Source organism: Desmodus rotundus, chromosome 12, assembly GCF_022682495.2.
Source record: "Desmodus rotundus isolate HL8 chromosome 12, HLdesRot8A.1, whole genome shotgun sequence".
Classification (NCBI taxonomy): domain Eukaryota; kingdom Metazoa; phylum Chordata; class Mammalia; order Chiroptera; family Phyllostomidae; genus Desmodus; species Desmodus rotundus.
The window spans coordinates 87,286,240-87,310,224 of record NC_071398.1 but is presented as its reverse complement, the minus strand read 5'-3'; the positions used below and the strand labels follow the sequence as shown (position 1 = coordinate 87,310,224).

At 44.7% G+C, this 23,985-nt stretch overlaps 1 protein-coding gene and 1 long non-coding RNA gene across 4 annotated transcripts in view; one reads left to right on the top strand and one right to left on the bottom strand.

The window, feature by feature from the left end:
- KCNK2 (potassium two pore domain channel subfamily K member 2) overlaps window positions 1–17,323 on the bottom strand; it is an 89,918-nt gene extending 72,595 nt beyond the window's left edge. The window contains exons 1-2 of one of the 3 annotated variants that reach the window (XM_024551430.4): window positions 16,919–17,323; window positions 13,738–14,048 (exon numbers count right to left, since the gene is read on the bottom strand). In XM_024551430.4, the coding sequence (XP_024407198.1) occupies window positions 13,738–14,048; window positions 16,919–16,964 (357 nt within the window). In that variant the 5' untranslated portion in view covers window positions 16,965–17,323. The remainder of the gene's footprint in view (window positions 1–13,737; window positions 14,049–16,918) is intronic. The other 2 variants (XM_024551446.4, XM_053915835.1) reach the window with 2 other exon arrangements.
- Window positions 17,324–17,326: 3 nt separating this feature from the next.
- LOC139440389 (uncharacterized) lies at window positions 17,327–18,881 on the top strand. Its single transcript, XR_011650613.1, has 3 exons — window positions 17,327–17,856; window positions 18,071–18,187; window positions 18,531–18,881. It is a non-coding gene; the product is annotated as an uncharacterized lncRNA (long non-coding RNA).
- Window positions 18,882–23,985: the final 5,104 nt, after the last annotated feature.

The window sequence follows — 23,985 nt, the reverse complement described above, 5'->3', positions numbered from 1 at the left end:
TTGGCAGAGGACATCACATAGCATCTAGAAAAATCCTGTACACTCTTGAGACAAGGAGAGTGAAAAGACAAAAAAAAACCACCCCATCTTATTAGTATTAGGAAAACCTCTTTGATCTCATTAAGCATCTGAGACGGTCTTGGGACCACATCTTGAGAACCCCTGTTCTATAGTATTTCCAGTCACCGCTCTGATTATTTCTTTTGTTTTGTTGATTTTGTTTTCTACCCGGAAAACCAAAGCAAGAAAAGTTATAGTTTACAAATAATGATACTTTATCTCTGCATCTTTTGATAGCTATGCTTTATTACTTTAGATCTCTTATTACATTGCCCAGTATTTCAAAAGCAATGTTAAACAAAAATAAGGAGAGCAGATTTTATTTTTTGTCACATAAAATCTTCAATGGCTTTAAAGTTTTATCATTAAATATATTGACTATTGGCAGGAAAATGGTATTTAATTAAATAATTATGAGCACAAATAAATAAAAAGGACAGATAAATACAACTTTTTTAAAAATTTAAAGATTTTTATTTATTTATTCTAAGACAGATGATAAAGGAGCAGGAAAGAAAGGGAGAGAAACATCAGTGTGTGGTTGCCTCTCGCATGTTCCCAATTGTGGACCGGGCCTGCAACCCAGGCACATGCCCTAGAATGGGAATCGAACCTGCAACCCTTTGGTTTACAGGCTGGTGCTCAATCCACTGAGCCACACCAGCCAGGAAAACTTAAAAATCTTAAAATGTCTTTGTATATATCCTGAGATAGGAATACACACATTGCAAGCACAGGCTCAATGACCTCTAGCCTTGTAACTCCCAGGAAAAACTGATGATTCCAGTAAAGATCAAGGAAGAGGGGAAAAAGATTATAATTATAAAGATTATAAAGATTAGAAAAGATTACAATTAGAAAGATTATAATTGCATCCAAAGTATATTTTTATGAGTTACAGACATTTCTTCCACACATTTATTTATTCAAAAAAATTATCAATTGCTTTTTGTTTCAGGCAATGGGGAAGCAAGAGAGGTAAAAACATGGGCAATATAGATGAGAAAAGATAAGGCACATGTTTAGACTTCACCCCATTAAGTAAAATTAATTATTTTATTGACTGGAAGCAAGCTAATTCCTCCAACAACTGACTTAATACAGCCTTTCTGACCAGCACCACCACTTTTTAGCCTGTTCTTTTGCTTGTCAATGATGAGGTGCAACATTCCCCAGACACTTGGAGAAGATGCACAAATCGTGTAAATGCAAAAGGAGCAAACGGAGACTTATAAACAGTGATGTCTGCAATGTGGGGGTTGTAAATAGTTATCACAGAGCCGTGATTATTGCAGCAGAAGCGGGAGAGGGCACTGAGAGTATGCCAAATCACTGGGAGAATGAGTCCACCATGAGGTCCTTTTTCTGGAATATTCCTGTACATGTATTTCATGTTTTTGTACAAGCTCTCTTGGTCAACGTCCACCGGAAATCGAATGCCCTTGGCAGGTGCATTGTCATAGATCTGAGAGTCTCTGCAATTTCAACCTCAATTCAGGCCCTCAGATCATTCAACAATACCTTCAAGAACACCGTTTCTGTATATGCCCTATTACATGACTAAACAATCACTTCATCAGTAATAAAAATCCACTTTTCCATTAAAGGCAACTTCTGGAAACGATCAAGTCATGTTGACAACCGATGAATAACTTGAATTTTTTAGGATAGGGTGAAGTGAATGTTGGGTCCTATGCATTTAATTCTAGCACATTATTATTACCTGAAGGATTAAGAAATAGAAATCTACAACAGAAACAGTGTTTGGATTCACACTCAGTTTTGCTCTTCAGTTAGGTTGTAGTCAATAATAGAATGTGCCTAAGGAAAGGAAGTTGAATATGTAGTCATAGTCAAGAGTATAAGTTAATACTTAGGAACTAGAGCTCTAAGAGGCCTACACTGAAAGAGATGATAAAGGTAATTACTTATAAAATGATGAGTTAGTTTCCATGACAACAATGACTTTAGAATCAAAGTTCACAGCATTCTACTATGAGTTTGTGCATTCTTGAATTACAAGAACGTCATCTGGATTTCTGGAACTATGAGCAGCTTTAACACCAAACGTTGATAAGACACTTTTTTGTAATCAGATGAAACTAGCACACCCTTGGAACACAAGGCAATTACCGACAATCATTAAGATATTCCCATGAGTCCAATGCATGAGATAATATTTCTGGGACCACTGATGCTCCAGCAAGGGAGCAAACAACTTCTTGAAAGTCACATCGTATTAGCACATTGTTCCACGAGAATACTCCAGGGCATCTCTCAGCTAATGACAATACGGGGCTGAACCCCACAATATTGTCAATATCCAAGCACTTTTTGGCCTACAAAATGACAACTTCATATTAGCATGCAAAAGAATGGTACTTTTATTTTCATGAATAGTGTGTTAAACATGCTAAATTTCTTTGCAGTGTGATATTTATTACCATAGCATTAAAGCTAATCCCCATAAGAAGCAAACTTTATAGCAAACCAATCTAGTATGGTCTTATAATTCTACTGTGAAGAATATGTATTTGTTAGTTTAAGTAAAACCCTATATGGCTAAGAATGTTATTCTTGGAAAGCACAGGCTAATTGTTGAATCCTCATTTGATATTCAAGTTGTGTCCAACTTTGTATATATCTGAGAAGTCAAAGGATATTATCTAATATTTAAGATGATTACATTTTATAGAAGTAACTTTGTATGTTCATCTTTTGATATAAAATATCCCATACTAGTATACATTCTAGCCTCCAACTAGATAAATGAACTTGAGACACATTCCATGTAACTTAATTTTCAGACATTCTATAGTTTTGTGGAAATGACAGTTTATTATTTTGCTTTCTTTTTGGTCTAGAAAAAATAGAGGAATCTACACAAATCCAAAAAAGAAAAATTCCACAATTACATCACATAATTAAATGGACTATCATAAGTATTGACCAAGGTGAGGTTTTTCTAAATCTAACATCCATAGTTTTTTCTTTCTAAAATACGTATTTCTCATTTCTGGTGGAAAAAAGATGAAGTAGTACATTTGCATATTTCATACAGAATCCAGGTGATTAAATCATGCTATATTTAGAGTCTGGTAAAGAAGCAAGTTTTCAAGGTTTCCCCAGAGTATATCTCTTCAGTGAGCCAGGCCATATGCAATAATGTTTTTAATCTATTGTTTTTGTTGGAAACAATTTGAATCAGAACCTATTTCGTGGTTTCTTAAAAAGGCTTTCAAAGTCCTTGAATGTGTTTCCAAGTAATGGATGACCTAAGTTTAACCACACATTAATTAGAAATTCTTATAAAGCATCCTTTAAAAAAAACAAAAGGCAATTCTTATAACTGAAAAAGGAGAGTATTTCCTACAAGAAGCAGTGTCTGTACACCAGACTTTAAAAGCAAACTACTCGCTCACCTCCCCACGTCTTTCCCTCTCTTTGGAGATTACACCATTGCATGTCCAAGCTATTTTTATACAGACTAATGAAGTGTACACCTTTTTTACTTGCACTATTGAAAGTGTAAATGGACTTCCTTTCGTGGAAACAAAAGCTTCAAATCCAAACTGGGGGCAACAGAGACTTGGTTGGGGGTGGATGTCATCAACAAGGCCAGAGGCAAGAGGCGTACTGCTGGGTGTAGCATTATAGGCCCGGGTCATGGCCACTCGGGACGATTCTTACAATTATAAAAGTAATATACATGGCACTGGACTTTTGGGAAAATAAGAATAAAAAATTACACTCTGTAAAACAGATTTTTGTAACATACAGGTATTCGATTTTTAGTTTTGTTAAGAGTTATAATCATTCAATCTGCTTTCAGATATTTTCATATGATATAAGCATGTTCCAAGGTGTTTGGAAGTCATCCATATCTCACTTCATGGATGTCAACATCTCCTGAGTAGCTACATGTGATATAGTTTACATCACCCCTTCTCTATCACTGAATGAATCTGTATGACGGCATCCAAGTTCATTTTCTAAGTTATTATAGAGATGGCAATGAACTTGAAACACTGAAATTCTGTTATTCTTTGAGTCCTGTGTGAAGTGACACTGTGGTGCGGAAAGGCTAAAACGTGGCCAAGACCCCTGCGTCCCCACAACACAAAAGGAGCCAGAAAAATACACGTGAAGCCGGTAGAGTGAAACCTGCACTTCCGCAGCTGTGCGTGTTGTCACGAGTTTTCCGGGATTCCATGTCATTGTGTAATATTCTCTCAGAATACCAACCTCTATCCTTCTTCCCTTTCCCCCCCAGCACAAGTAAGGGGACAAGGATGGTAAAAGGGAAGAAAAATATGGAGAGAGGAGGTTGAGTGAGGAGTTGGAAATAAACAAAAGGGCATGTAGAAAGAGATACAGGTGGCTTAGATAACAAAGAAGAAACAGTTCTACAAGAATAAGGTGGGAACTTCATACAACTTACAGTCACTCTGTCTAGGAAGTTCTTTTAAAGGAGGTCATCCTTAAAATAGGATTTGTGTGGGTAGGAGACTGAGATCAAGGAGACAGAACATCGAAGACAAAATTTTTATACCATTTTGCCTAAGGCCTATGACACTAACCAGCATTTATTCATGCACTGTTTCTAAAATCTGACATTCTAAACTGATTAAATAAATAGCCCAAAATGGAACAAGGACAGTTTTATTCTGGCAATTACATGCATCCATAGAATTCCCAAATTTGGAGATGCTGTGGGCTTTTTCCATAGAATGATCTCTGCTTATTTGATTTTCCAGTACACTTAAGCCTATATTTCCACAACAGATACAAGTTACACAGGTTTTATAGGTTTTAAAAATAGGTTTTAAAAACAAATAATTTTTTCCTGCCCTTCCTAAATATGTAGCTAAATCGTAACAAAGATTGGAAATCATACCCTTTGTACACACACGCACAATGAACAAAAAGAAGTTACCCCACTTTGTATTGGAGTAAATCAAACTTCCCAAAAGCTGAATTAGACATCAATAGCCAAATATCACAATACTAAAGTACTCCAGTGATATTCTGATAGACAATTCCTGTTTCAAACCCTGTAAAATGTATGTATTTCTCAATTCAACTGGGTTGGCTCATTGCCATTAAATAAGCCTGTAAGAAAGGTCTAGGCTTTCCGGTTCCAGGTAAAATTTCTTAACACACTGCAGATTAAGTCAACTCATGACTTGCTAACATTACGCAGAGAAACAGAAGTCTTGCAAAACTGGTTACCATGTTTATAGTTCTTGGTTCAATGTCACCAATTCAAGAGAGCAAAAATAGTGTACGAGCGACTTCCTAAAATGGAATGATTCAGACTCTTCCTGTCTTAGCTTCTTAGCTTTTCTCCAAGTTTCCCCCATCTTTTTCAATTCCACACCCATACACTCACCAGTTAGTGAAAATACTGCATTAGTTGAGATCTATTTTGTTGAGAAACAGGAACATTACAGAATTTCTTATACTTTTTTTCAAGCCAACTGGAATGATGGCGCTACCATGTGACCACTGTCCAACAGTTACCGCACAAAAATGCAATTAGACTCTCCCCTGGGGCACCCCTCAGACTGACTTCAGAGTGCCACGCCACAGCCATCAGCCCCGGAATGAGCCTGGCTTCTTCCCCCACGTTTTCTCCATCAGTCGCCGACAGGCGCTGCACTGTTCATCCTCATTCACACAAGAATACCAGCCCCAAGAGCGTTCAGAGCACAGAAAGCAGCCTAGGAAGATGCCGTGGCTGGAGCAATTGTGGGGGGTGGGTCTCATGTCTGGAGAAGAAGTATCGAGTTGATCTTCACTTCTCCTGCCCTCAAAGCAAGAATGTGTTCCTGCAGGTAGAGCCAGCAGGCGGTGTTTAAACCAGGCAGAGAGGGACAGGAAGGAAGAGTCACAGTAAAGCAACATGGAGTTTCTTGAGGATCCAGAGGATGCAAGAAGGGGGAAGGGGACTGGCATCAGGAGGTGACTGAATGCATTTGAACGTCGCTCACTTTTTCACTTTTAATCGCCTACCGTGCATCTGTTGGGTGTCCTCTCAACAGCTACCTCTCCTTATGTAACTATTTGGAACCAGCACTGACAGACTGAGGTGTTTCACCACCTCATAAAAATAACCCTGGGAGGCACTGGCTGGGTGGTTCAGCTGGTTAGAGCATCATCCCAATATGCCAAGCTTGGGGGTTCAATCCTCGGTCAGGCCCCCACAAGAATCAACCAATGAACGCATAAATAAAGTGGAACAACAAATTGATGTCTCTCTCCCACTCTCTCTTCAATCAATCAATAAAAAAAAATTTTAAATAGAAAGAAATAAAATAACCCTGTGACCATTACCAATATGGTATCACATAACAGAAATCAGATACATACATTTAATCTTCCACAAAAGCTGATGCACAGAGAGGCTATATGGGTCACTGGTTCCAAATAAGTAAAACTAACAAAAATAAAAGAAATAAAAGCAATATTTTTTTAATTTTATTGTTTCACGCTCAGGCCCTGGTGTTACAGTTTAGCTATATGAAAGCTTCCATTGCCTAGCTCAAGGCATACACGTAGCCATCCTCTACACTGTATTTCCGTGTGAAAACACTTTAAAGGTTCTAAGCAATACATCAGTTTATAGCTGAATTCTTAAAAAGAATCCATGCGTAAGTTAGAAGCTGAGGGAACAGCTTCCTATTTATTTTATCCACGTGTGTATAATGTGTCCCAAATGGTCCCAGGACTTGTCTCTTTCAAGTGCGTCACATACAGCCTATGTGTTTAGCGTGATGCTAACCGCTCAGAAATCGCTCGTGTCGGGTTTTGTGCTTAATGACGGCTAAGTGTACACAAATTCACTCTCATGAATGTATAGGCTAGAGGACCAGTTGCACATTACAGGTCACGGTAAGGAGAGTAAGACTTGGCAGTAGCATCTGACATAGCTAATCCCTCCCTCTTTGTAACAGATCTTCACTTGGCTCAGAGACCACCACGCGGCCTGCTTCCCTCCCATCTCCCTGACCACCGACTCAACCCCCTCGCCACCGAGCCCCTGGGCCTGTTCCTGCCCTCCTGTCCACACTCCTACACTAGGAGATTTCATTTAGTCTCGAGGCTTTACACATCGCTAACATGCTGTTGAGTCCCAAAGGTATTCACCCTGGACCACTGCCCTGCTTGGGTGTCCAAAAGGCAACGCAAACCAATCATTTGCCAGACTGGACTCTGGCTCCTCGCTAAAACCTGCTCCGTCCGAGTTTTTCCATCTCATTAACTGGCAACTTCATCTTGCCAGGTCTTCAAGCCCCGAACCTGTGAGTCATCCTTGACTTCTTTTTCTCACACTTCACGTCAAATCCTGTCGAGTCTGTTTTTGAAATACCCCAACTGGATCACGTCTCATCACATCTCCGGCTTCCATCCTCATCCAGACCACCACCATCTCCACCCTACAGGTTATTTGCAGTGGATCCCTGACTCTGTCCCCCTGCATTCTCTTTCTCAGAGGACAGCCACAGCGATGCTTGGGAGTTAAAAGCCAGATCAGGTCCCTGCTCTGCCCAAGCCCCTTCCATATTCCCATAACTCACTCTGAGTGAAATCCAAAATCCCTTACCCTGATTTACAAAGCCCTCGCAGGGGGGTCCAACCTTTTGGCGTCTCTGGGACACACTGGAAAAGGAAGAGCTGTCTTGGGCCACACATGAAATACACAAACTCTAATGAAAACTGATGAGCCAAAAAAAAGGTTTTGGGTAAATTTATGATTTTGTGTTGGACCACATTCATAGCCATCCTGGGCCACATGCCACCCACACCCTTGCAGGATCTAAACCCCTGTTACTTCTTTAGCGTCTTTTCATGTAAATTCCCCCCTTCATTCATTCCTTCTGACCCTGTGGCCTCTCTGCCGAGAATGTGCCCAATTCTGGACCTTTGCTCTCACTCTCCTCTCTACCTGGAATGCCTTCCCCCAGACGCACACTTGTCTGCCCAGAGCTGACCGTGTACGGGCACGAAGTCCCATCGCACGTCACTTCAGTGCACTCACAGATACTGCATTTTTCACAAATTGAAGTTTTGTGGCAGCTCTGTGTTGACCAAGTCTATTGGCAACATTTTTTCAGCGGCATTAGTATCTCTGTGTTGCAGACTCGTAATTCTTACACTATTTTAAACTTTTTCATTGTTTTTGTATTTGCTATGGTGATCTGTGGTCCATGCTTGTTGATGGTACCAGTGTAATTGTTTTTGGGGTGCCACCAACTGCACCCACATAAGACAACAAACAATGAATAAATGGTGCCGCTGCTCTGACTGTTCCAGCTGCAGGGGTTCCCGTCTCTCTCCCTCTCCTTGGGCCTCCCCGTTCCATGAGACACAACAATATTAACATTAGGCAGTTAATAATCCCACCAGGGCCTGAGGGTTCAAGTGAAAGGGAGAGTCACGCATTTCTCACTTCAAGCCAAAAGCTAGACATTATTAAGCTCAGTGAGGAAGGCATGTTGAAAAGACAAGACTGGCCAAAATCTAGGCCTCTTGCACCAGTGAACCAGGTTGTGAATGCAAAGGAAAATTCTTGACGGAAATTAAAAGTGCTACACCAGTGAACACATGAATGATAAGAAAGTGAAACAACCTTACTGCTGACATGGAGAAAGTGTGGGTGGTCTGAATAGAGGATCATACCAGCCCCCTCATTCGCTTCAGCCAAAGCCGAATCCAGAGCAAGACCCTCACTCTGCTCAATTCTACGAAGAGGCGAGGGAACTGCAGGAGAAAAGTTTGAAGCTAGCCGAGGTTGGTTCATGAGGTTTAAGGAAAGAAGCTACCTCCACAACACAAAAGTAGAAGGTGAAGCGGAAATGCTGATGTAGGGGCCTCAGCAAATTAGCCAGAAGATCCTGCTAAGATAATTCAAGAAGGTGGCCTCATTAAACAGATTTTCAACACAGACAAAACAGCTTTCTATTTGAAAAAGATGCCATCTAGGACTTTCATAACTAGAGAAAAGAAGCCAATGGCTGGTTTCAGAGCTTCAAAGATCCTGCTGACTCTCTTGTGAGGAGCTAATGCAGCTGGTGAGTTTAAGCTGAAGCCAGTGCTCATTTACCATTCTGAAAATCCCAGGGCCCTTAAGAATTATGCTACATCTACTCTGCCCGTGCTCTGTGAATGGAACAACAGAGCCTCGATGATAGCACATCTGTTGACAACATGGTTTATAGAATATTTTAAGCCCACCACTGAGACCTACTACTCAAAAAAGAAAAGATTCCTTTCAAAATATCACTGCTCACGGACAATGTACCCGGTCAGCCCGGCACTGTGATGGAGATGCACAATGAGATGAATGCTGTTTTCACGCCCACTAACCCAATGTCTACTCTGCAGCCCATGGATCAAGGAGTAATTTCAACATTCAAGTGTAATTATCTAAGAACTACATTTCATAAGGTTATTGCTGCCATACATTGGGATTCCTCTGGTGAATCAGCAAAATACGCTGAAAGTTTCTGGAAAGAATTCACCTTTGTAGATGCCACTAAGACCATTCATTCGTGGTTCCTGGGAAGAGGTCAAAATATCAACACTAACAGGAGTTTGGAAGAAGGTGATTCCAACCCTCATGGGTGACTTTGAGGGGTTCAAGACTTTGTTGGAGGAAGTAACTGCAGACGTGGTGGAAATAGCAAGAGAACGAGAATTAGAAGTGGAGCCTCAAGATGTGACTGAATTGCTTCTTCTGGATGAGCAAAAAAAGTGGTTTCTTGAGATGGAACCTGCTCGCGGGGAAGACGCTATGAGGACTGCTGGCACGGCCGTGAAGGATTGAGAATATCACATGAACTTAGTGCAGCAGCAGCAGCAGAGTGTGACAAGATTGACGCCAGTATTGAAAGAAGTGCCACTGTGGGTAAAATGCCATGAAACAGCATCGCATGCCGCAGAGAGAGCAGCCACGAAAGGAGGAGTCACTTGATGTGACAACATTCAGAAACCATGGCCCTGATCAGTCAGCGCCACCAAAATCGAGGCAAGACCTTCCACCAGCAAAACAATTATGACTCACTGAGGGCCCCGAGGATGGTTAGCGTTTTTTAGCAATAAAATATTTTTTTTAATTAAGGTATTTACTTTGCTTTGATATATGGTGTTATTGTATGCTCAATAGACTACAGTATGGTGTGAACGTAACTTTTATATGCACTGGGAAACCAAAAACTTTGTGTGACTTGCTGTATTGTTATGTTAGCATTAGTACGGTGATCTGGGACTAAACCCACTATATTTCCAAGTTATGCCTGTGTTGTCTCCCACGACACAGAGTGCCAACAACCATATGACCACGGCATGCTGGAAGCCTGGGAGCCGTGTTATCTTTCAGATCACACGGTCTTTCCCCTGGTGCCTTGCACCATGGTCAGAAGAGAACGCCCAGTCCCTGGCTTCTTCCTGGAAAGGGAAAGGGTTGGAATGTGCATCTAATATTCTAGGGGGGGGGACCCGGCACACTCTAGGTTCCTGCGGGACACTGAGGACCAGAGTGAGCTGGGCAGCTTCCCTCTGCTCCAGAGGACCCATGCACAGAGGCAGAGACTAATACAGCTTAGCAACCTCTCCACCATGGGGCAAGAAAAGAGTGGAGCCATGTCGAACATTCCTGCTTTGGGAGGAGGTACCCAAAGGAATGGTTTCTGTCTTGCCCAATTCAGAGTGCTGGTGGGATGCATCATACTCTAGAAATGTGGGGACCACTGAGAATAAAAGACCTGAGTGGCTCCCAATAGCTCCAGAAATCTGCAGTACTACAGACAGACACCAGAGGTAGCAAGAGATTCAAGCTCCTGAAAAAAAGAAACTGGCAAATCCATCTAATTTACATGCCCAAGCCCAGAGAAGATAATCCATGGCAAAGGCTGGAGAGGCATCTCAAGCTGGGATGGGTGGTGAAAGTCTTTCCCTATACTATGTCCGTCTGCAAAGACTGAGAAAGGTGGGCATTTTTTCAAATGGATACAACCCAACATGAAGTTGCAAGGCACACGAAGAAAGAGGGAAGCATGGCACAGTCAAAGGAACAGAATAGATCTCCAGAAACAAAGTTATGACAATATATGTACTAATGAGGTTGTAAAGGATGGTGAAGTGGGAAAATAAACACAGAAAACACTTTGAAACTTATGAGAATCATAATGAGTGAAATGTATTTCCAATATGGGATTACTGGCTCACTTGCCTTCCCCCCTATTTACACGCCGCTCTTGGTCCTTGAAGCCATGCCATTATAAAGATTTCTTTTATCAGAAGAAATTCCATTCAAAGAGAAAAAAGTAATTTATTAGACTCATCGGGTTATAAAGGTGAGTCATATGACAACAAATAATAGGCAACTTCTTCACTGAAAAATACTGAATAAGCACAAAAATACTTAAAATTTTTAAAAAGCAAAAATACTCCACCGGCAGTGAATATTAATAAAGCTAAAGTGGATTGCCTGTATGCAGCAGAAAGAAAAAAAATAGGTCATATATTGAGTTCCGTTTGTTGCCATTCCAAAAACAATGTAGCAAAAATGATCAATCTCCACCTCCAGATTGTCTCCACCTGCCACGACCTTCAAGTCATTTTCATAATTCTCAATAAACCTGGGTGGTGCTGAACAGTGGGGCCATTTATAAATCCACACAGAGTTGCCTCCAGCATGGTCCTAATTCTAGGCTTTTTTCCCCCTGTCCAAGACCAAACACACCTCACTTCAGATGGTAAGAATCAGATGCTTCAATCCCCCAAAAGGGGATGAGGTGGAGGTAGGGGATAAGAAGATGATGATAGCAAACAAACTTAATGCTTTTTAAGCACCTAAATGCATTACTTGGATTATCTCTTCACGGCAACCCTATTTGATAGATGTTCTTTCCTTAGCCAAGATAAATCATTTATTTTTTTAAAGATTTTATTTATTTATTTTTAGGCCAAGGGGAAGGGAGAGAGAGAAACATCGATGTGAGGGAGACACATTGATCGGTTGCCTTGTTTGCGCACCAACCCAGACCAAACCTTCGACCCAGACATGATCCCTGACCAGGAATCGAACTGGCGGCCTTTCGTTTTGTGGACAATGCCCAACCAACTGAGCCACAACTGGTCAGGGCCCAGATAGATCCTTTAAAGCTTAAAGAGCAAAATTACTTGTTTAAGATGGTCCTTCTAGAAAAGTACTCAAGTGGACTTTAAAATACATCTACCTGATCCCTGAGGCTTTACCTCTACTCCATGCTACCTCCAAGACAACCCATAGCTCTTCCTCTAAAACCCAAAGGTTTGTGGTGCCTCTTAGGAGTATGAGGCACAAAGAGAGTGAAGTAACAGCGATCTCATATAGGAACAGGCAATGAGATGGGTGGGACAATGATATTAGTTGTCAGGTTCACTGTCACTACCGAAAATGTTGCTATCATCTAAAAATAGTACAGAGTTTGGTATGCAAGTCTATGAGGACCCTTTTCAAAATTTAAGTCAAATAAGTGAGATGCAGACATGTCTGAATGTAGCAGGAGCTAAACCAGGGTCAGAGAATATTAGTTGACCCTCATCTAATTTTCAGTAAAACTTGAACTTGTGTATTCTTAAATGCAGAAGGCTCAGAAGGGTAGAAGCAGAAATTGGGGATTAATGGCAAGAGGAAATAAAAGAGGAAAGGTCTCAGAACAAAAACCTGGATTAAAACGAATAACAATTTCTCATTTTCAACTCATTTGAATGATGTAAAACCAACTATAAGATGAGGAAGAATGTTTTCAACAACCAGTCAGATCTCTTCTTAACAGAAAGTTCTAGGGCTTTCTTCTCGACCAGGCTTGACTTATGTTTTACGCAAAAATCTACAACAAAAACATAGCTATCTCCAAAGAGGCCAACTGAAATGGTTAAGTCATTTTGGGATTAAACTTTAAAACAAAAATGTTTTTCCATAAAGATACTAACCTGTTATTATTGAATAAATTAAAACTAAATTAGTTTTTATTCAAAAACTCTGTTTTTGAGGCAGTAATAAATTGCTTTTTGTTGAGGTCTAGAGAAGCAGTGACTAATCACCCTCCTAGACACCTAGCAAAGGCAGTTGTCAGAGTTGTCCTTTGCCTTGACTGAAGATGGGCCATGAGGGGTGGCCATCGCAAGAGAGTCACACCGCAGACTCATGTTTCATATCTTACCATGGTCAGTGCCACGATTAACGCCCTTGGTCTGCCTTATGTTTTCCTCTCATTTGCCACAGCAAAGCATCTCAGTCAGCAAGGGTCATTGAACCAGGAGGGCCTCCATCAAGCTCACCCCCATGTCCAGGGGCGTGCACTGGCAGTTCCAAAGCAGGGCAGAGGGAAAGAAAGCAGGGAGACACCAGGACAGAAATATAGAAGAGCAGGAAAAGAAGAGGATGAGGAGGAACAATGGGAGCTGGAGACAAGGGGAAAGGCAAAGAAAAGATGGCAGGGGTAAGAAAAGAGGGGAGAAGGGGAGAGAGGAGACAAGCTGTGGGAAAGTAGGCTAGCTAAGGAGGAAGGTGGACTAGGGCCCCGGCTGGCACGGGAGGACAGCTCTGTGCTCTGAGCTGTCTCCTCTAGCTCTTTCCCTTTCTTCCCCCGTAGAGGAAACGGAGGAACACCTGGTCTGTGCCATTACCTGGATGAGCTCGTCCAGCTCAGTCGAATTGACGCAGGAGTGCTGGGAAATGAACGTCTGCTTCTGGATCACAATGGTGGTTCTCTGTGAAATCTCGTGAGGCTGCTCCAGCGCTTTGAACACCGTGGCCCCAATGATCAGGTAGAGGACGACCACCAGGAAAATCGTCGAGACCGTCTTCCATTTCATAACATTAATGGTCGTGTCACTCTCCACGCGAGAAGCAAGCACTGTGGGTTTCGTAGAAAACGAGAGCCTCGGTTTGGAGTTCTGAGCGGCAGATTTTGGATCCAGCAAGTCAGGTGCCGCCACTGACAAGAACAGAGAAGGAGGGTTAGGTTGCAGGAGACTAGAGGGGTAGCGGGTGGGCTTGTTTTAGGGATCGGCTGTGGGTGGTGACTGACTCTGTTCCCCTGGTGGAAGCTCTGGCCTGTATATATGGGTTCAAGGAAAAGGGGCTGGGTCTTAGCTCTCTGCTGCTATTGGGGATCCACATGGGAGGGAAAAAAACAACAGGAGGTGGACCAAGAAACTAAAAAAAAAAAAAAATCAAAGCATGCCTGAGGTCTTCCTAATGAATTCCAAAATTTCTATCTGTCTGCCATGCTACACAAGGAAGACTTAGTGGACTCCTAAGGGTTGATGATACTAAAGTAGATATTTGAAAACTCATGAAGGAGGCTCATCCATCATTCCTCTTCTCAAGTACTTAACACTTTATACCACAAAATCATTATAATAAAGGAATTGTATTGTGAGTGAATTCGTGACTCAAATCTCATTGCTCAAAGTAAAACATTAGTAATTTTCTGGTAATACACGATAATAAATAAACCACAACAGCCCAATCATTTCTTTTTGCTTGTCCTCTAGAGTGGGCTCATGATTAAGCATTCTCTAGATTTTGCTATTCGATCTCTGACATGTTTATAAAAATAAAGTGTTGCTACCCTTTGTGGCAAAATCCTTGGTGCAGATGAGACATGACCAGTTTCTTCCATTTCAACAGTGAACATTATCGAGAAAAAAAAATTAAAACCTTGTCTCACACCTTGGACCCTACGTGCTCTGTACAAAGCTAATTGCTCCATTAGGGTGAATTTATGTGTTCTCTTACAAATTCCCATATACTCTGAGGTGACTCTAAATTCATTTATTATTTATCTCAGCTGTTCAAAAATACCATTAATGGATTCCTTTTTAGCAAATACAAGAGGTACCAGATTTCCACTTGCTGGGGGGAGAATAAGTGATCTACTACGATACATTTGATTGGAACAGCAACATTAAACCAAAAGGGGCAATAGAATGAATGGCCCCAAATCAGGGGGTGTGAGCCACCAACACAGCTAGAATTGTCCATTCAATGTCCATGATTGTTAGAAGTAAAATTAGTGTAGATAATATGGGTTTCATAAAATGATAACCTAATCTAAAAGACCCTTTTGGGCAAGTATATGGAAATCCCTATGGAATGGCACCCAAATGCCCTACAGGAATCTGAAATGACTTGAGGAAAAGAAGGAAATAGTGTCACCTTTCACGTGGCCACATACATTGCCCTCCTGACTACCACTGACTTAAATGTAGGACTACTGCAGTCTGAGTTCATAAAATAAATCTCAGTTACCCATCACAAAAAAAAAAAAAAAAAAAAAAAAAAAAAAAAGCCTTGCAAACCAAGCTACGTGAAGCACCAGACCTGAGCAGGATTGTAAAATGATGGCAACTCTCTAAATGGTTCTGACTCTGAAGAGATGAAGTCAGAGCTCTGATGAGGTAACTGTACCTGCATGTACGTGAATCTCCGCACACGTACATGACGGAGATTTCCTATGGTCCCACCTCTTCAGTACAGGTATGTGCCCATTTCCCTCCTGGCACACTCCTCTGCTCCGAATAAAGCCCTGAACTAGCAGACACCTTTAACATCCAATGTTTACAGAGGCAACTGCACTCAAAATTAGCACTGCATATGTGTTCAGTATTTGAGTATTTTTCAAGAAAAACTTTTTAAATAGAAAAGCTGATAATAGCTAAAAATCACTGTCATCTGCTGTCTAGCCACCCCAGCCAACCTCCAAGCCGCTTGATGAGTCTGATGAAAAATAAAGGACATCATCTAAAATTAGGCTATTTTTGAAATACAAATAACAAAATCACACAGAAGCTCAATATCTCTCTGAAGAAAGCTTCCCAAGCCTTTCTCCCCAGTTCTCTTTTCTTTCTTCTTTCTGGGTTTTCATATTACTGGTTTCCAGTCTGTAGAACTGGAAAACCCCAAGACTGTTTACCTGGATGCTCCCCAAATCCCAATTGTAAATCCCAACACCAAACTAAGACCTTATCATTACGTGCTTTTGGAAAACGGGGTGGGGGGTGGGCAGGCAGATTTTTTTTTAAAGATTGTGTGTGTGTGTGTGTGTGTGAAGCTAATACATTTCCTGATGGAGTTTAATTATTTTAAGCTATTGCCACATTTTACATTAACATTAATACATAAAATGCACATTAGGCAGACAGAATGGACACCAAAATAAAATAACAGCCTTTCTTCTCGGTCTACTGTGGGAACCCTCTGGGTTTCCATCTCCAGTCGCTGGGTGTATGATCAGGAAGAGACGCTCCTCAGCACAAGGAGTCAGAGATGAGCCCCCTCCACACACGCTGGGCACCATCACCACCTGCTCTGCCCCCCGCACCTCTTAATCCAGGGCTCCCATCCTCACCCAGGTGTGTCTTCGCTCCCTGGCTCAATGAACGACTCAACACCCGGAGAAACGAGCTTTTTTCAGCACCACTGCCTGTCCCACCACGCAACCGGCAACAAGTGTGACCAGGGTCACCACGCGTCCTGCCAGTCGGCTATCCCAAGGGTTGACCCTCCTCCTCCTGCGGAAACTCCCCCCAAGGTGTCTCAAACCCATTCCCTAGGCAGATGCAAACCCACCCCCCGCAGGTACCAGCGGGAGAGGAGGGGTGTGGGGGAGAAACAGCGAGGAGAGGATCGAGGATGGGGGATAGGTTTGCCTCCAACCCCAGAGTAAGACCCGACGCCTTGGACGGGAAACGAAGGTGGAAAACGTCCGCTCGCAGCCAGCGGGGCTTGTGCAGCCCTCCCAGACAGCCTGCGGCGGGAAGGCGCGGGGCGGGAGGTGGAAGGGGGTCCCCGAGGTCTCACCTCCTGCTCTATAGCCGGGTCTCTCCCGCGAGGCGCTGGGAAGCATGAGGCATGCAGCATTCAAAATGTTTTTGAAAAGACGGACTTGAACCTTTTACAAACACGCCATTGTACTCACTTCTTATTCAGAGACGGGCTGCGCGCTCCGAGCTGCACGGGCAGGCATTTTCCCCGGCTTTGTTTTACAAGGTGGGGAGAGCGGGGCTGGACGCGAGAGGGGGTGGGGGGGAGCGTGAGAAGAAACGAAATCGCGGGAAGGAGGGGACACCGGCGGGCTGGGCAGAGGGCGAGGCCGAGGCCAAGTTGGGCTCCGGCGCCGCCGCCCCCGCGCGCGCCTGCGGCCGGGCCCGGGTCACCCGGAGAGCGCGGGCGACCCGGGTCCCGCGCCGGCCCGCAGCCGCCGCCGCCGAGCGCTCCGCCCCGGGCTCGGCGCTGGCCCGGCCCCGGCGCGGCTCGGGGGCGGTCGGTGCAGCCCGAGCGGCCGTGCACCCCGGCGTCTTTGTGCGCGAGCCTCGCTCAGCCCCTCTTCGCATGTCTTTGTGTGTCTCCCCCGGCCAAGCCCTCCGTGCCCCGCGCGAGCTCCGGCACTGGCTCGGCCGCGCTCTGCGGCTCTCCCTTCCAGGCTCGCTCCTTTCGCCGCTCTCCGGTTCCTTTCCCTCCTTTCGGAACTCCCTCCCCTTCGCCGCTTCCCCACTCCCTCGCTCACCGCCCGGGCTCGCCTCCCCGCACCCCTCCCAGCCCAGCCCTCGTCTGCATCGCCCCTGCCTGCTGCACCCTTCCCAATCCCCCCTCGGCCCGCCTCCCCGCCTGGAGACGCGGCCCAGGGACTCACCTGCTGCCTCTTCCCTCGGCCCCTTCCGCTAACCCTGCCCCCTCCCCAGATCCTCACTCCCATTCCCCCGCACGCAGGGCTCCAACTCCTCTCCTTCCCGGTCGGGGTGAGTGGTGTACAACCCAGCTCTGGGGCTAGGGTCCCCGGACCCCTTGCACGTGAGCATCCTCCCCTCCCTTTGGCCCCCCAGGGTTGTGCAGAGAGTGCCCCTTTGGCGACCTAAGACCTCTGCAGTGGGGGCTGTAATGAGGGTGCTGGCTTCTTCCTCCTGTCTGCGCCTCAGTTATCAAGTCACCAGCAGCCTCCACCCCTTCTCCAAGGGTGCTTGACCTGGGCGAGGAGCTCTGGGCAGAATGTTCCGAACAAAAAGGACGGGGAACGCACCGGGAGCCAGGGTGAATTCATCGAGGGATGCAGAGGGAATGGAAGAAAAATCGGTTAGGGTCTCGGAACAAGATCCCTTTGCTGGGGACTGGGGTGGCAAACGTTCTCAGCAGAGCGGCGGGGTGGGAAACCTCGGACTTTTCAGTCTGACTGGGCGCTCCCCACACACCTCTCCTTCGAGATCCCAGCTTGGCAAGTGCCGGCCCCCGCCCAGACTCGTCGACCGCCGCGCGGGGGCCGCGGAACTGGCGGGGACGCGCGCGGGAACCGAACCTGCAGAGGTATGGCAGGCAGAGTTTAGGCTGCCGCTGTCGTAGGCGAGTCCTCTCCCCACACTCGGGAGGCAGCGGAACTCCCGTCTGTTTGTGAATTCGCTCTTCCTTTCCACTTTGGCAGCGGGAATCCCCAGCTGACCTCCACCCTCCCACCTCCACCGTCTTCCAGAAAGGCTGCTTGGTCAGGTTGGAATCTTTCCCTCCTTACAAGGAGAGCTTCCTAGGAAAGCTATCGACGGTAGACGTGAGAAACCAGTGAAGGCTAAGAGCCGTGAAGGAGGCGAGGTGGAGCAGAAAGACTCGTGATTGTGAAAAGAACGTCGCCACCCTTCTGCAAGACTGTGGCCGTCCATGATTTGAAATGTCAAATTATTTTGAAAATTCCGGAAGAGATTCAGCACCTCCTTCTCCTATTAAGAAATGTCTTCCTTGTTAGGAATTCCTTCCTGCTGGAATGGAAATATGTTTTTCCTGACTTCTGCTCTCAGTAAATAATAGAATCGGATGTCCTTTCTGAAATGTGAATCTGATCCTTTCATTCCCAGATGTAAAACCCTTTCAAACTCTCTAGGGCACATACAATGTGCTTCCCGGTCACTTCTCTCTAACTCCAGGCCTTCCTAGGTGCTGTCACTCCCTCACACACCTTCCCCGTCCTTGCCCCAACCTTACACGAGGAAAACACTGTCTGAGTAGAGTTGTCCAGAGAAACAGACCGACAGAGTGTGGTACGTGTAAAAGGTTTGTTTTAAGGAACTGACTCACAGGACTGTGTGGATGGCCGGTCTGTCTGAAACCCCTAGGGCAGTTCTGGCAGACTGGAAACTCAGTCAAGTTGATACTTATCTTGAATTTCTTTTCTGGGAAACCTCGGGTTTTGCTCATGAGACCTTCGACTGATTCTATGAAGCCTTCCTACATCATCCAGGGTAATCTCTCCTTCAAGTCAACTGACGGTAGATGTTAGCCACATCTTCAACAGTACTTTCACAGCACCCCCTATATAAGTGTTTGATTAAGTCACTGGGTATGGTAGCCTAGTGTAGCTAACACATAAAACCAACATCACCGGTATTATCCTTCAGATTCCCAGGTGTCTGGAAATTTCTGCTGAATCCTGACTATTTGCTTTCTGGGGCAACTGGTGCCTCCATCTTTGCCCTTGTCACATGGCGGTGGTGCTTTTTAAACTAAACTGTAAGCTCAGGGAGGGCATTTACCACGCCTCTCCGTTTCCCACGGTATCCACAGTAACCAGTGACTGGCACTAACTAGGTGTTTCACGGACCCCTCAGGGAAGGTGTGAGTGCTGATGTCATTCACCGGGTCTCCCCCCAGGTGTCTGGAACCAGAGTGTCCTACATATATAGGATATGAGATGAATTCACCACCCTCAGACCCATTTTCTACCCTGTCACCGGCTGTTCGTTCTCTAGAGGAAATGATCCCAAACACTCTGGGTATTCTGTTTGGGGTTTTTTTTTTTTTTTTTAATATATATTTTCTTTTTTGTTCAACAACTTGGTGATTCTTCTTTGTTCCCTCCGGGCGTTTTGCAAATTTAACCGCATCTTGCCAAGCACTGGTCCGCTGTCACATTGGTTAATGCTTCCTGCGGCAGGGGGTTAACTCATAGTTTTAAACTGCCTGTATAGCGCTTCCCTTTTCCCAGACTCACGAGATGTAGGACTCACCACCTGTCCCAAATGCTGAAATGCCATGCTCCCTCCTTTTCTTCATCAATTCATAGGCCCCTTTTGCATCATTCTCATGCTAAGTACACATGTATGGAGCGTGTGTGGGGAGGGGTGGACTTACTTTACAGAGACTTTAAAACAAGATTTTAAAAACAAAAAACAAATTTCAAACTGTAACATTAGCAGGAATCATTCCACCACGCCAGCCTCCACCTCACAAACAATTTGAAAGGACCAAGAAGCCGGTCCCTACACTCACCTAGCTCTGCTTGCCACTGCAGCCCCTTCACAGCCCCCTCAAGTAAGCGCTCCTACCCCTTTAAACGCCCTCTTGTGCCAAACACATATTTACTCAAGGTCTTTGAAGTAAGAGTCGAAAAAGGGAAATAGACTAGTCTGCAGATCATTGCAACTGGAGAAGCAAGGAAATGGGATGGTTTGTCCTGTTTTCTTTTATGCCTGTGTTACCCAATGCACATAAATCCCACCAAAAGTGTAACGGGAAGATGAGGTAGCCGTGATTTCTCTCATAATGCAGGACACTTGACACCCCTGCATTTCATTTGAATGGATGGGAACACCTGAAACCCGTAGTTAAAAGATTTAGCTCCCCAAAATTCCACACCGCCCTCATTCCGGCACCTGCATGTCTGTCGTTCTGCTCCAACTAGCAGCCTGAAATCTACAAGACTGCACTTCTATGTTCCTTTCGATTTCCAACTTTGGCCTACTCGAAATTCCATAGTGAGGAAAATGACCATGCCACTGTCTTTCCCATAATTCCTTGGCTGGGACAGCGCCTTGACTGGGATTTTGGCATCAAAGTGACTTCTTCAGTATCCTAACTCTACTATTTTTGAACCACGTGAGTTTGAGGGAGTCCTTTTAGCTCTGTGGCCGTCAGTTTCCTCTTCTGCAAAGCGGAGGTCAAGCACTGAACTCGCAAGAGGCTGTTGTAAGAATTAAAGTGAAACAACATATGTATGTTTCACACTGTAGGTCCTCAAAAGAATTTTGTTTTCTCTTGTGCTTGACTTAATCCCATGAACCAGGGGGCTTTTGGCCAAGCAAGACCCCAACAAATTCCAACTCTATAATGAATCTTGCCATTTATTTCATCTTCTGGATAACACAATTGCACAGGTCTAAGATGAGGAGGAATAAATCACATTCATTCAATGTTTTTGAATGTCTGCTAGGCGCCAAACAGGAGCTCTGTGGCTATAACAAGGTTTCTGCCTTCATTAAGATGGAAGATGCTAAATAAATACAAATTAAAACTCAGATACCTGCAATAAAGAGAACGTGCAGGGTGCTATGACAGAATCTAATGTTGGGGGGTCAGGGAAGACCTGGCAATGTGGTGACAGTAGAGTGGTACCCTCTGGGTGAGCAAAAGCGGGGTGGGATGGGGTGGAGTGGCCTGGGGGAGGGGAGAAGCACAATGAAAGGAAAGAGCTTCCTCAGAGGAAAGGGCAGCGTGCGGAAAGCCTGTGGCAGGAAGAAGCCTAGAGAATTCGAGGAGCTCAGAGGGTGAGAATTGGCAGTGGACATGGATCAAGCTGGAGAGGCAGGCAAAGACCACGTCGTGTGGCACCTGGATTTTAATTAATGGGACTTGGATGAATTTTCAGCAGAGGACGACCCTCATCAGACGGCATTTTTTAAAAAATCACTTGGGTTTCCATGTGGAGAACAGACAGAGATGAACAAAAATGGAAGCATGCAGACAGTGACTTTAGACATCACTGCTTGAGCCCAGAGGTTCACGGCGACTTGGAGGGGAGTGGAGGGCATGAGAGGTGGTAGGAGATCCACAGGGCTCTGTGACCCAGTGGGTGTAGGGGTGGATGGTGGGGGTGAGGGGGGCATTTTCCAAGAGGTTCTATTTGACCGCAAACTTGGGGGAGACAACCGTACAGGCAGCATTTCCATGAAATGCTTGCCTGATGTCCCTTAAAGGGCACTAACCTTCCCCTCTCACAGCTTGTGGGACTCACCCCTGAATGTGCATGCAGTGTGTGTCCTGGGTCTCAGCCTCCCAGTTGGTTTGGGCTTATGAACTACTCAGCCAATGGAATTTATGCCAGCGTTTCTGGGAAAAAGAAACTCCATGCTGTGCCACTGACCTTGAACCTGAAGGCCTTGAAGACTTTGATGCCAATAACAAAGAGCAAGCCACCTGAGAGTGGAGCCAATGCAGAGCAAGCAGAACCAAGATGACCAGATCCAAGTGACAACGTTCACTCAGTTGCCTAAATCATACTATACCATACTGCACGCATGTTCTTTTTGGATAAGTCAGTTTCTGCTGGGGTTTCTGACACTAGACACCAAGAGCCCCATTTGAAACATTGCAATATTAAGAACCGAACAATGTGAGAAATAATTTGCCTATATGGGGGTCTCTAAAACTGACCCATGATTCCTGCCTCCTCATATTCATGGCCTTGCGTTATGCCCTCCCTTTGAATGTGGGCAGCTAACAAGTAGAATACAACTCAAGTGATGGCGTTCCCCTTCCATGGTTAGATCATAAGAAGACCTTGGCTTCCCTCTTGAGTGCCCGCTCACCCCCTCTTGGATTGACACCTCCGGTGGAAGCCAGCTGCCATGTCATAAGGCAGCCCCGAGGACAGGCTCACATGAGGAAGCCTGAATAGCGGCTCTCACGAGGTCTTCCAGGAGCCGTGTGAGAGAGCACAGAAGCAGATCCTTCCCTAGTGGAGCCACTGTTGTCTTAGTCAGCACCTTGACTGCGGTCCCTGAGCCAGGACCACCCGACTAAGCCTCAAAAACTGTGAGATCATAAACAGTACTTGTTTTCAGCTGCTATGTTTTGGGGTCTTTGCTATGTTGCAATAGTTAATAACACAACCTCTAAGATTTACATTCCAAGGCAGGCTTATAAAGTGTCAGTCAGACCTGAGCTATGCAGATTACTTTAAGAATGCAGTTCCTAGCCTTTGCTGAGTAGCTCAGTTGGATAAAGCATTATTCTACACACACAAGAATCAACCAATAAATGCATAAATAAGTGGAACAAATCCCTCTCTGTCTCTCTGCCCCTCTCTAAAACCAATAAATTAAAAAAAACAAGAGGACAAGCCCTCAAAGGACAAAATTTAATCATTGTGAAGTATTTGTGTCCCTAAACTTAAAATGTGCCAAATAGAAGGGAAGTTGGACATCGCTGGAAGAACAAAAAGGAAGAGAAGAGGCAACTGTTAGCAGTGCCCGTAGCAGCGTAGCCTGGAGCAGCGGGCCGCAGTCTTCAGCACGCATTGGAATCACCTGGAGAGTTTGTAGGGCGCAGCTTTTGATGCCTCACCTCTTGGTGAGGCCTGAGAACTGACGAGAGTAACACGTTCCCACGAGATGCTGATGCTGCAGTTCAGAAAGCACACTTTAAGAATCCTGGATGAAAAATAGGGTTCGGGTTCGTTGTGCTCTGACAGCTCACGGTTACAGAGGCCAGTTGGCACTGGTGAGCAACTGGGCTACTGGGCAACTTAGGTCCCCTGCCAACTCGTCTGGCAAATTGTGGCCACCACAGGCACAGATTGGCATTCATTCTCAGTCTCAGGGGTGCACAATTCAAAAGGTCTCCCCGCTCACAGTACCACCTACATGCACTAAGTCATTTATGGTATGAGAACTACTCCTATATTTCCTCACTCATTCAACTAGCATCTATTAGGCACCTTCTATGCACCAGGTAGGCACTTTTATAGCACTTGGGGGCATACAGTAGCAAAGAAGATACCCCAAATTTCTGTAATCATGAAGATTAAGTAAGGAAAGGATAACAATGGGAAAATCATGTCTATGTCTAGTTAGTTAAACATCACTGAGTCGCTGAGAAGAACTTTGTTGAAA